The sequence below is a fragment of the Macaca mulatta genome, chromosome 14 (assembly GCF_049350105.2).
Source record: "Macaca mulatta isolate MMU2019108-1 chromosome 14, T2T-MMU8v2.0, whole genome shotgun sequence".
NCBI classification, from domain to species: domain Eukaryota; kingdom Metazoa; phylum Chordata; class Mammalia; order Primates; family Cercopithecidae; genus Macaca; species Macaca mulatta.
The window spans coordinates 7,061,773-7,074,379 of record NC_133419.1 but is presented as its reverse complement, the minus strand read 5'-3'; the positions used below and the strand labels follow the sequence as shown (position 1 = coordinate 7,074,379).

Below are 12,607 nucleotides of genomic sequence, written 5' to 3'. Positions count from 1 at the left end.
GTGGCTCCACTGTGAGAGCTGGAGGGGGTTACTCATGAGGAAGTGCCTACCTGGACAAGACCAAGCCTGTTCCAAAAGCAAAGACTCCTTTGGACACTTGATGCCAGTTCTATGGCATATTTTGGGTCCCAAGAATCATCTTCCTCCTGCTACAATGCAAAAGGGCCTGATTTTCCAAGCCAGCCTATTGCTGCCTGGGAAGAAGGACCCTTGGTGGCCCTTCCCCTCCTGCCCAGGGGTTCCTTCTGCTCAACTTTAATGTCCAAGAAGAGTTAGTCGTTCCATCTGTTTTTTCCTTTTTTGAGACAGAGTCTTTTTCTGTTGCCCAGGCTGGAGTGCAGTGGGGCGATCATGCCTCCGTGCAGCCTTGAATTCCCAGGCTCAAGTGACCCTCTCACTTCAGCCTCCTGAGTAGCTAGGACCACAGGCACGTGCCACCACACCTAGCTAACTGGCTGTATCTTTGTCACTTCTTTTGTGGGTTTTTTGTTTGTTTGTTTTTTGAGACAGGGTCTTGCTCTGTCACCCAGAATAGAGTGCAGTGATATGATCTTGGCTTTCTACAGCCTCAACCTCCCGGGCTCAAGCGATCCTCCTGCATCAGCCCGGAGTAGCTGGGACTATCTGCACATGCTATCATGCCCAGCTAATTTTTCTTTTTTTTTTTTTTTTTGTAGAGACGGGGTTTTACCATGTTGCCCAGGCTGTTCTCTAACTCCTGGGCTCAAGCGATCCACACATCTCGACCTCTCAAAGTGTGGGATTACAGGCATGAGCCACTGCGCCTGGCCCATCTTTGTCACTTCTATCCCTCTTCCCAAGATTATGTATGCTCTCTGCTCTATAATACACAACACTGGTTTGGGGAAGGGGCCAGATTCAACTCCTTCCCTCAAAGCAGTCCTCAGAGATGGGAGCTGGCACCAAGCATTCTCAGTGACTGAGACTTCACACCCAGTTTTAAGAATGAATCTCTCACCCGGGCCCTGGTGGGACTCCCAGCACTGCTCTAACCCTGAAGTGCCCAGTGGCAGGAGACTCAGATTTAGCCCCAGCTTCACCACTTATGAATTACTTTGCTTTGAGTCTCTGTTTCTTTCTGTAAAACAATGGGATTAGACCTGGAAATCCCTAAGTACCCCTCTACATTTTGATGCATTTTATTTTATTTATTATTTAATTTTATTTTTGAGACCGGGTCACTATTCATCAATAAATGACCACTTAACTGATGGATTCCATCAAATAGAACATGTGTTTTTTTTGTTGTTGTTGTTTTTGAGACGGAGTCTCGCTCTGTCGCCCAGGCTGGAGTGCAGTGGCCGGATCTCAGCTCACTGCAAGCTCTGCTTCCTGGGTTTACGCCATTCTCCTGCCTCAGCCTCCCGAGTAGTTGGGACTACAGGCGCCCGCCACCTCGCCCGGCTAGTTTTTTGTATTTTTTAGTAGAGACGGGGTTTCACCGTGTTAGCCAGGATGGTCTCGATCTCCTGACCTCGTGATCCGCCCGTCTCGGCCTCCCAAAGTGCTGGGATTACAGGCTTGAGCCACCGCGCCTGGCCATTATTTTTTAAATGAGGCAAATCTCTCATGTACCATTTGTGGGCAAAACTCCAATGGTGTTTCCTCTGCCCTCACACCATCACAGTTACCAACACATAAGACTGGTGACCAAAGGTATTGGGTGGGCCAGGAGCAGTGGCTCACACCTGTAATCCTAGCTACTCAGGAGGCTGAAGCAGGTGGATCACCTGAGGTCAGGAGTTCGAGACCAGCCTGGCCAGCATGGTGAAACCCCGACTCTACTAAAAATACCAAAAAAATTAGCCAGGCATGGTGGTGGGCACCTGTAATCACAGCTACTCAGGAGGCTGAGGCAGGAGAATTGCTTCAACCCAGAAGGTGGAGGTTGCAGTGAGCCAAGATTGCGCCATTGCACTCTAGCCTGTGTGACAAGAGTAAGACTCCATCTCAAAAAAAAAAAAAGTGTGGGTGTCTCTCCCCACACACCAAGCAACAGACCAGCTGGGTGGCCTCCAATTCCATTCCAACTCTGTCTACCGGGAGACAGTGTCAGATCCCACAGGTTGAGGGCTCAGCCCCCAAGACTGCATCTCCCTTCCCTCAAACCGTAGTCAAAAGTCCAGGCCTCCAGAACTTCTGCCTGACCAGCTTCAAGTTGGGGTTCCCACGATCCCCTCTTTGGGTTTGATTAATTTGCTGGAGCAGCTCACAGAACTCAAAGAAACACTTATGTTTAGTGGCTTATAATAAAGGATACTACAAAGGATAAAGATGAAGAGATGTGTAGGGTGAGGCATGGGGGAGGGTGTGGAGTGTGCGCGCCCTCCCTAGGTGCCCCACCGTCAAGGAACCTGCACATGGTCAGCTACCCAGAGCTCCAAGAAGCCAGTCCTCTTGGGTTTTTAATGGAAGCTTCATGACAACAGCATTCCTTACACCAGGGTATAGGGTGAGGAGGAAGGTCTTTCTGAAAGTGGGGGGGAACAGTAGAGCCCTGCCTTGGGGCAGGGGAAAGGAGGGCAGAATGTCAAGAGGTTGTTTCCTGTGGCCTGCTCCTGAGGCCTGACACACTCAACATTAGAACAAAAGACTGAAGAAGGGCTATGAGGATGATGAGCCAGGAGCCCTGGACGAAAACCAATGTATGTATAACACCACGGTACCGATGTAGAACTCGGTGATATGAAGAAATTTTCAAAGTATAGAATAGTATGTTAACATGCTGTTGTCTGTATTTAAAAATATACCGATACCAATATATTTGATTACATAAGCATGGGGTACCTGGAGTGCCTCAAAAGGCAGCTGGTAACAAATCATTGCCTGAGTAGACGTGAAGGACTGGAGGACAGAGTAGGAGCGAGATTTACTTTTCATTTTATATCCTTCTTTATTATTTTTTGCCCCTTTAGCAATTTGTGTGAGCTTTGTGTATACACAGGGTTCCTTTTTTTTTTTGGAGACAGAGTCTCGCTCTGTCTTCCAAGCTGAGTGCAATGGTGCAATCTTGGCTCATTGCGACCTCTGTCTCCCAGGTTCAAGCAATTCTCCTGCCTCAGGCTTCCAAAGAGCTGGGATTATAAGCGCGCGCCACGATGCGCAGCTAATTTTGTATTTTTAGTAGAGACAGCATTTTGCCATATTGGCCAGGCTGGTCTCGAACTCCTGACCTCAGGTGATCCAACCACCTTAGTTAGCCTCCCCAAAGTACTGGAATTACAGGCGTGAGCCACTGCACCCAACCCATAGGATTCTTAATTTTTGTAGGTTTTGTTTTGTTTTGTAGAGATGGGGTTTCACTATATTGCCCAGGCTGGTCTCGAACTCCTGGGCTCAAGCAATCCGCCTGCCTCAGCCTCCCAAAGTGCTGGGATTACAGGCATGAGCCACCACACTTGGTGCCCTCTTGTCTGTATTTTTGATGCAGTTTCCCCTCCAGTCTTCATTTCCCTGATTGCTGACTTCTGACTTCTTAGAATCCTCTTGGATTCTAGTGGATCCCACAGCTAGTGAGCCCCACAGCTCTGAGTTCCTGATCAGACCTGCCTTCTGAGATGCACAGGCTGCAGGAGGGCAGGGCCTGGCCTTGGCTTCCCCTGACACTCTCACCACCACCCACCCATCTGCAGCCCTAGGTTAGGAATACTGAAAGGGCAGCCTGGGTAGGACTCCTAGTTGGCCACAGAATGAGGGGTAGCCCCCAGTGTTTGCTCAGCAGAATGGATCAGGAATCAGAACTAGCTTCCCTGTACCCCACATCTTGTGGCCTTTAGGCATACCACCCAGATAGGTGCCAAGGATTCCTCTTCTGGAAGGGAGGTAGAGGCTAAATTCTGGCAATGTCTAGATAGCATGTATTGTTAAAATGTATCAAAATGTAGCCAGGCATGGTGGCCCTGTAGTCCCAGCTACTCAGGAGGCTGAGGTGGGATGTCTTGAGCCTGGGAGGCAGAGGTTGCAGTGAGCCGAGATCACCCCACTGTACTCCAACCTGGGTGACAGAGCGAGACTCTGTCTCAGGAGAAAAAAAAAAAAAAAAAAGCACCCCTGTATATACTTTTTTTTTTTTTGAGACAGAGTCTCACTCTGTCGCCTGGGCTGGAGTGCAGTGGCGCCATCTTGGCTCACTGCAACCTCCGTCTCCCGGGTTCAAGCGATTCTCCTGCCTCAGCCTCCTAAGTAACTGGGATTACAAGCGCCCGTCACCACATCCAGCTAATTTTTTGTATTTTCAGTAGAGACGGGGTTTCACTGTGTTGGCCAGATTGGTCTTGAACTCCTGACCTCGTGATTCACCTGCCTCAGCCTGTGCTGGGATTACAGGCGTGAGCCACCGCGCCCGGCCTGTATATACTTTTTCATGCACACATGATCACTAAATCTGTAGGATAAAACTTCTAGAATTCTTGAAGCAAAGGCTTTCTTTCCAAGAAAGTGCACCAATTTATAGTGAATGGCAATGCCTGTGTCCTTAACGGACTACCCAGCCTACACATCAATGTCATCATCTTGCAACACTCCCAGAGGGAGAAAGGGCAGGCATTATGATTACCACCGTTTTTAAGCAATTAATTAATTAATTACTTTTTTGAGACAGAGTCCCACTCTGTGACCCAGACTGGAGTGCAGCGGCACGATCTTGGCTCACTGCAACTTCCGCCTGCCTCCTAGGTTCAAGTGATTCTCATGTCTCACCCTCCTGAGTAGCTGGGATCACAGGCATGTGCCACGACGCCGGCTAATTTTTGTATTTTTAGTAGAGGACGGGGGTCTCACCATGTTGGCCAGGCTGATCTCGAACTCCTGACCTCCGCTGCTCCACCCCCTTCGGTCTCCCAAAGTGCTGGGATTACAGGCGTGAGCCGCCGCACCCGGCCCAATACCATCGTTTTCCAGAAATGAGTAAACTGAGGCTCAGAGAAGTAACTACTTAGTCTAACAGAGCCGGAATCAGATCCTGGGTTTCTAGATTCTGATTCCAAGAGCCTAACTCGGCAGTGGGGAAGGTGGCTCCTGGGCAGTCAACTGACTGCACAGTTCCGCCCAAGGCGGGACCTGGATCTATAAGTGCTCGGAGCTCGCGGGTGGGAGGATCAGGATGACGGCTGCTCCCGGAGCCAGCTTTCAACTCCCACCCCGCACAGGAGCCTCAGCAGCGCGAGGCGTCGCCCAGACCAGACCTGGAACCCTTGCAGCACGACCGCGGCGCGCTTCCCTCCGGATCCAGCTCCCACCGTCAGAGCGTCCTCCCTCCGCCGCGCCCCGCTCAGCCCAGGCTGGGGCGGGGCCTCGGAATCGGTCGCCCTCGCCCCGGACAGGGCGGTCCCTCGTTAGGCCAAGTTTTCAAACGGCAAAATCAACCACGCGGAAGAGACTCTGCCTTCTCTTCACTCCGCATCCCAAACGCCTCAGAGAAACTGCCTTTCAGACCTTCGCGGCCTCTCCTGTGCCCGCAGCGCCCGGGAGCTGGGGACCCGGGTTAGCCACATCGACCGCAACGTTCGCGCGCCACCTTGTGTCCGTTCCTTTAGCTTCCAGGGACAACCCGGAAACCACATTTCCCAGCGTGCCTAGCGCCTCTGCGCAGGCGCAAATAGTTTCCCTCGTTGCCATGGGAACCTCGCCCCTTCTAGAGTCCCGGCCGCTTGACTCAGCGAGGCGCGGTGTGGTTTTTTCCTGAGGTACTCTGGGGCTGGGACCCGGTCTGCAGAAGGTCCAGGGGGCGGCGTAGGGGGATTGAGGAGAGGAGACCAAGCCGGCCTTGCCTCCGGGACCAGCGCTTCCAAATAATCTGGGGCGTCCCGGCGTGCACACGCTCCTGAGGCCTTGCCGTTCTGAGGAAAGGGGCTGGCGAGGCGACCAGGGTCCGCGATGCCGGGGTCCGGCTGTGGCCCGCGAAGGCCCTCTCGCCCGCGCCGGCGTCTTGTCACCGCGAGCCGAGGGCCTTTGCGCGGCCGACAGGTACTCCCGGGAGCTGGCAGCCCACGGGGAGGGTTCGCGGCTCAGGTGAACGCGGAGGTAGAATCAGACAGGGCGGTGAGTGCGCCCGGGGCTGGATCTGGCTCAGCCGCTGGTGGATTCGGAACCCGGGAGGCCCCCAGGCCCTGTGGGCTTCGGTTCCCCCGCTCTGTAAAATGAGGCTTGGACTGGAATTCTAGTGCCCATTGCGATTCCGTTGCAGAGCCGTCCCTGGCTCTGTGTGACCTACGAGTTCCTTCTTCTGTAAAATAAGGAGGCTGAAACGGATGATCCCTAACGTCTCTTCCGACGGTGCAGTATGTTACACACTGCTGGCTCCATTGCCCCTTATTGCACCCCAAGTGCAAGAAGAAAGAAAGGAACCTGGGATGATCTGAGCAAGACTCTCAGCTTGGGATCTAGAGTCAGAGAAACTTGGGTTTGTGACTTTGGACAAACTTATTACATCTCTTGAGACTCAGCTGCTTCATTTGCAAGATTGGGGATAATGTTAATACTACCTCCGGTTTTTGAGGATTAAATGAGATGACACATGTAAGTTTTTAGCCCAGGGACTGCATAGAGGAAGTGCTATCCCAGGTCCCAGCTATCGTTTCTGACAATTTCTACAACAGTCCCTAGCCACCATAAGACCTTTTCTTAATTTTTGAATTCACTTTATTTCTGGGCAAGTTCATTCTCCTAGGAAGGACGGTTTTTTGTTTTTTGTTTTTTGTTCGTTTGTTTGTTTTGAGACAGTGTCTCACTGTCACCCAGGCTGGAGTGCAGTGGTGTGATCTCTGCTCACCCCACCCTCCTCCTCCTGGGTTCAAGCGATTATCGTGCCTCAGCCTCCTGAGTAACTGGGACTACAGGCGTGTGCCATTACTCCCGGATAATTTTTGTATTTTTTGGTAGAGATGGGGTTTCTCCCCATGTTGGCCAGGCTGGTCTCAAACTCCTGGTCTCAAACTCCTGGCCTCAAGAGATCTGCCCACCTCGGCCTCCCAAAGTGTTGGGATTACAGGCGTGAGCCACCACACCTGGCTAGGCAGGATGGTTTTGTAGGCTGATTTTGATGGGGAAACCTGAGTCTTTTTACCCAAGGTTGGATGCTCAAGGCCAGTGTATTGCCTCCATTCAGCTGTAGGCTGAATTATAGCGTTACCACACAGCATTTAGGGAGGATGCAGGCTTAATGCCACATAGCAGGGTAGACACTTAAGGTTCATAGAGGATATGAGTACTTACATGTTATGATGCAAAAGCAGCTGAATATAGAATTATGTATTTACATAAGACTGGTTACTTTCATGGTTGTAAGGAATGCATAAGAATTCTATGCTGCTTGCATTGAGTTCAAGCTTTGTGTTAATTGAGAAAATTGTAACAAGGAGTTTTAAATTAATGAAAAAAGTATATATTTTAAAAATCTGGGAACATCCAATAATTTCACAAACAAGCCTTCATTCGTCCAACAAACATCTTGTCTCACTTTATCTTCCAGGCTGGAGGGCAGTGGTGTGATCTCGGCTCACTGCACCCTCTGCCTCCTGGGTTCAAGCGATTCTTCTGCCTCAGCTTCTCAAGTAGCTGAAATTACAGGCACACACCACCATGCCTGGCTAATTTTTGTATTTTTAGGAGAGGTGGGGTTTCACCATGTTGACCAGGCTGGTCTTGAACTCCTGACCTCAGGTGATCTGCCCACCTCAGCCTCCCAAAATGCTGGGATTGGCCGGGCACGGTGGCTCAAGCCTGTAATCCCAGCACTTTGGGAGGCTGAGACGGGCGGATCACGAGGTCAGGAGATCAAGGCCATCCTGGCTAACACGGTGAAACCTCTTGTCTCTACTAAAAAATACAAAAAAAAACTAGCCGGGTGTGGTGGTGGGCGCCTGTAGTCCCAGCTACTCGGGAGGCTGAGGCACGAGAATGGCGTGAACCCAGGAGGCGGAGCTTGCAATGAGCTGAGATCGCTCCACTGCACTCCAGCCTGGGCGACGGAGTGAGACTCCGTCTCAAAAAAAAAAAAAAAAAAAAAAAAATGCTGGGATTACAGGTGTGAGCCACCGTACTTGGCTTTCCATGAATATTTTTTGAGCACCTACTGTGTACATGGAACTGTGCAGGGTGCTCTGAGGGATATGAAGATGTAAAAGACACTTTCTCTGCTCTCAGGAAATACAGTCTAGTAGAGAAGATCAATTATGCATTAAAAACATAAAATTCAAGTAGAAAGTGATGTGTCATAGAGAGGCCCAGGTTACTGCTCTGAAGATTCAGAGGCAGGAGACATCGCTGCCGAGTCACACTGTATAATGAGAGAATAAAAAAGACAGCATTTGAAACTCCTAAAGCATGTAAACAATGTAGATATGCCAAGAAGTAGGCAAAAGATATTCCGGGCACCCATTCCATAACTTTGAGATACATGAAGGAGAGCTGTCTGTAGCCCTGATTAAATGGTGAGCTTCTGGGAGGCAGGGAGTAGATTTTGGTCAGTGTTTTCCTCCCCTGATTGGCACATGGCTGCCATGGTAAATATTAGCGAATGAGTAGGGGCTACGAGTTTCGTGTGGAGAGGAATGGAGCTGTGGTCTCTATATTACCCTGAAGCTCTTTGATTAGACTCACATGCTGTCTCAGAGCCATTCTTCTAGGGGAAAGAGGCGAATCGGCAGATGATTATGGGGCAAGGGCCATATTGTTGGCATCTTTAGTGCAGTACCAGCTGAGAGCCCAGGGAACAAGGTCTCATCAGTGGATAAGGGGTTTGTGAGCCTGTTTCCCTGGAACCAAGGTGAAGAACCATGAGGGAAGGAAACAGAAGCATAGGACCATGCAGCAGTCCTCAGACCAGTGACGGACACTCCCTTGACTCTTGTGTCCATTCTTGGGTTTTCTTTTTCTATGGCCCACTCCTTCCTAGGGAGATTTCTCTCCCATCTGTGACCCAGTTGGTAGTGGGAAACTGTGTCCACCATGCCAGCAGATTGCCAAGACCTGCCGCTGCCGCACAGGAAGGAAGCTGGCTTCAGCACACCATCTTCAGGCTGACTCCCAGGGCCCTGCCCTTTTCCAGTTCTGGCCAGGGCTGAACCTGCACTAGGAGCTAACCTTGAAGGAGACCCCTTCGAGACAGGTGTTTAATGGCCTGTGGAGGGGAGAACGACCTCAGGAGCTGGGATAGCAAAAGTAGAAAAGATTAAAAGGAGAATGGCCTGAGGACAGGGCAAATCCTCCCCCAAGTCCTGTTTAATTCATCCAAGGTCTAGATTCCCACTGGAATCTTCTGTTGCTCAGAAGGTGGAGTCATCCTCAGAAAAAGGAAGCTGGGGAGAGATTAAGCAGATGCAACCAGACAGGGGATAGAGCACAACTGACTGTCTTTTTTGTCCCTAGATATGGGATGTTGGAGGACATCTGGGGACCACAAATACTCCTTCTCCTGGAGATGCAACTCAAGGTGAGCCTTTATACCATCCTTCTGGCAACCTGTGCTCCCTCTCCAGAGAATGGTTCTTCCTTTTCATCCTTCTTTCCCACTTTACTCCCGCTCCACGGGCCACAGGTAAGGGCCTGCAGGGTGTATCAGGATTTCCTTATAGCTAAGTGCCATGTGAAGCCTGAGTAGCTCCAGGCCTGGTACTTGATAAGAGGTTATGACAGCCCAGAGCCTGCCATGGAGGCCTCTGTCTGCCTACTTCAAGGGCGTTATGGTCCTATGCAATTTACTAAGCACTGGCACTTACATGTGATCTCATTTAATCTCAACAGCTGTAAGGTCTTGTATTGTGACTTTCACTTTTCCACGTGAGGGATCTGATTTCTTAGGTTGTAGGTCAAAGAACTAAATGATACCACTGAGAGCAGTGATCTTTCCACCGCCTCCATAATCACTGACAGGGTGCCATCTGTCTGCTAGTGAGAACACGGTCCTAGGTTAACCTGAAACTAGACCAAGACTCTCCTTTTTTCCCATTTCAGCTAGAATTTCCTGCCCATTTTCCTCAGTGTCCTATCCCAGCACAGCTTCTCTGTGTCATTGGACACGTTTGATCTGAGTTTCTCGCTCTCATGCCCTCAGTACATGCTGACTTGTTCTCAGGGCAGCAGGTCCCATCAGAGAGCTTGTGCTCTTCCCCTTGACTCTGCCAGGTGCACCCTCTCCCAGGTAGGCACCCTGGGTAGCTGTGAGACTTTAGGGGATTCTGTATCTGGGTTAGAGAACCAGGAATAGGAAAACTGTTCCCCTGCTGGGTGGGGAAGGAAGTTAGCAAAAGTTTGCCTGATGGGATTGGCCTGGATAGTAATGCTACACCCTATGCGACCCCATCTCATTGGCACCCCTGGCAGAGCAGCTCAATGAGCCATAGAGGTAAAGGTGGAAGGTGAGTGTGGCAGGGAAGGTAAAGGCTCAGGCTAAAGGCTAAAGAAGGGTCCCACCTGCTGGCATAACTCAAGCCGGAGCCATGGAGGTGGAGGTGGGAGACACGTTTGGGTAAAGGAGGATGCCCCTGGGGAGAGGGAGCTGGTTATATGCATCCTACATAATTTATCTTCATATGGCCTGAGAAGGCTTGGAGCTGGCCTGCTTTGCCCAGAACAGCAGCAGCCTGTCTCCCCAGGCAGCGCACACTGCTGTGCAGCTCCTCTCTTGGTTTGGCGGACGGACTCCCATCCTCTGATGGCCCCCGAGAGACCTTTTTCACACCCTCCACCCTCCCTGGTGGCTCAGCTAGATGCCTCATCCAGCTCTATCCGCCGTCTGAGATCTGATCATCCCAAATGTTCCTATGCCAGGCTGAACTCTGCCTTCTCAGAATGTCCTCACTCCTGCCAACCTGAAGCTCTTATTTTCAACACAGAAATGGGAAATTGGGAGGGAGGCTGAGTGCCATGGGGCCTAGAGTATGTGGTTTGGAGGCAACCAGTGGAATCATTCTGGGGTTAATGGGATGCCTGAGCTGATAAGCAGAGATCCCCCCGGCCCCTACTCCCGAATATCCCTGTGGTGGGTGGCGCTGTGTGGAGCAAGGCCTATATGCAGCACGATCCGCAGGTGGTCCCCACTTGCCCACCCCACCATCCTGCTGCAGCTTCACCCTCACCCTCCACCTCAGCCCTGTTCATTTCTCTCTTCCCTCTTTCCCTCCTCTCCTCCCTCTAGGTAGTGCAAGCAGCAGCTGTTGACCCCAGTGGCACATATGCTTGCCTGGCCTATCTGCACTTGAGCTTCCTACGGGTGCCCATCTTGGCCTGCATGCTGCAGGACTTGTGCTTCTGTGCAGATACCTCTGATTCTTCTCCTCTTCAAAAGGAAAAAGGACTCAGATAAGAGAGGAGGTTAGGGAAAGAAGACTTGAACTACTTTTTTTTTTTTTTTGAGACAGATTCTTGCTCTGTCATCCAGGCTGGAGTGCAGTGGCGTGATTTCAGCTCACTGCAACTTCTATCTCCCGGGTTCAAGTGATTCTCCTGTCTCAGCCTCCCAAGTAGCTAGGATTACAGGCGCATGCCACTGTGCCTGGCTAATTTTTGTACTTTTAGTAGAAATAGGGTTTCACCATGTTGGCCAGGCTAGTCTCAAACTCCTGACCTTGTGATCCGCCCGCCTCGGCCTCCCAAAGTGCTGGGATTACAGGCGTGAACCACTGCACCCGGCCCAGACTCTCTATTCTTTTGCTGAAGGCTTTTATCAATCTGATGCCAGCCTACGTTTCTGGCTTTCTCTCCCAGAACATCTTAGTATGTACTGTTCACTGTCATCACACTAGACTACCAACTGTTTCTCAAAAACACTTTTTCTGCCTCTTCACCTTTGCTCATGCTTATCTTTCTATCTGGGAGGGTTCCTTCCACCATTCATCTCTCCATTTAAAAATATTTTTTGAGCACTTTTTATTTTGAAAAATTTCAGTGCAGAGAAGTTGAAAGAATAGTACAGTGAACAGCTATGTAACCTACACCTGGATTCGCCAGTTGTTATTGCCATGTTTCTTTCTTTTCTCTCTCTTTTTATCCTGGACCAACTGAAAATAAGTTGCGGGCATTATGACACTTTACCCCTAAATATTTTGGTCTGTATCTCCTCATAATAAGGACATCATCCTGCATAACCACAATCTTTTCTTTTCCTTTTTTTGTTGAGACTGAGTCTCACTCTGTCACCAGGCTGGAGTGTAGTGGTACGACCTTGGCTCACTGCATCCTCCACCTTCTGGGTTCAAGCGATTCTCCTGCATCAGCCTCCCAAGTAGCTGGGACTACAGGCGTGCAACCCCATGCCCAGCTAATGTTTGTATTTTTAGTGGAGATGGGGTTTCACCATGTTGGCCAGGATGGTCTCGATCTCTTGACCTTGTGATCTGCCTGCCCTGGCCTCCCAAAGTGCTGGGATTAAAGGCATGAGCCACTGCGCCTGGCCAGTCTTTTCTTAAAAAAAAAAAAAAAAAAAAAAAATCTGGGACTGAGTGTGGTGGCTCATGCCTGTAATCCCAGCACTTTGGGAGGCCAAGGTGGGAGGACCGCTTAAGGCCAGGATTCAAGACTAGCCTGGACAACATAGTGAGATTCCCATCTCTACAAAAATATTTAAAAATCAGCCTGGGTGACAAAGTGA

General features: G+C 50.4%; 1 protein-coding gene across 1 annotated transcript; it reads left to right on the top strand.

Annotated features, from left to right (window-relative positions):
• Nucleotides 1-5,635: 5,635 nt before the first annotated feature.
• LOC144334570 (uncharacterized) lies at nucleotides 5,636-12,603 on the top strand. Its single transcript, XM_077964876.1, has 4 exons — nucleotides 5,636-5,687; nucleotides 5,802-5,985; nucleotides 9,388-9,451; nucleotides 11,156-12,603. Exons 1-4 carry the CDS (start codon nucleotides 5,636-5,638, stop codon nucleotides 11,321-11,323), a joined length of 468 nt encoding a protein of 155 aa, XP_077821002.1. The 3' UTR covers nucleotides 11,324-12,603.
• Nucleotides 12,604-12,607: the final 4 nt, after the last annotated feature.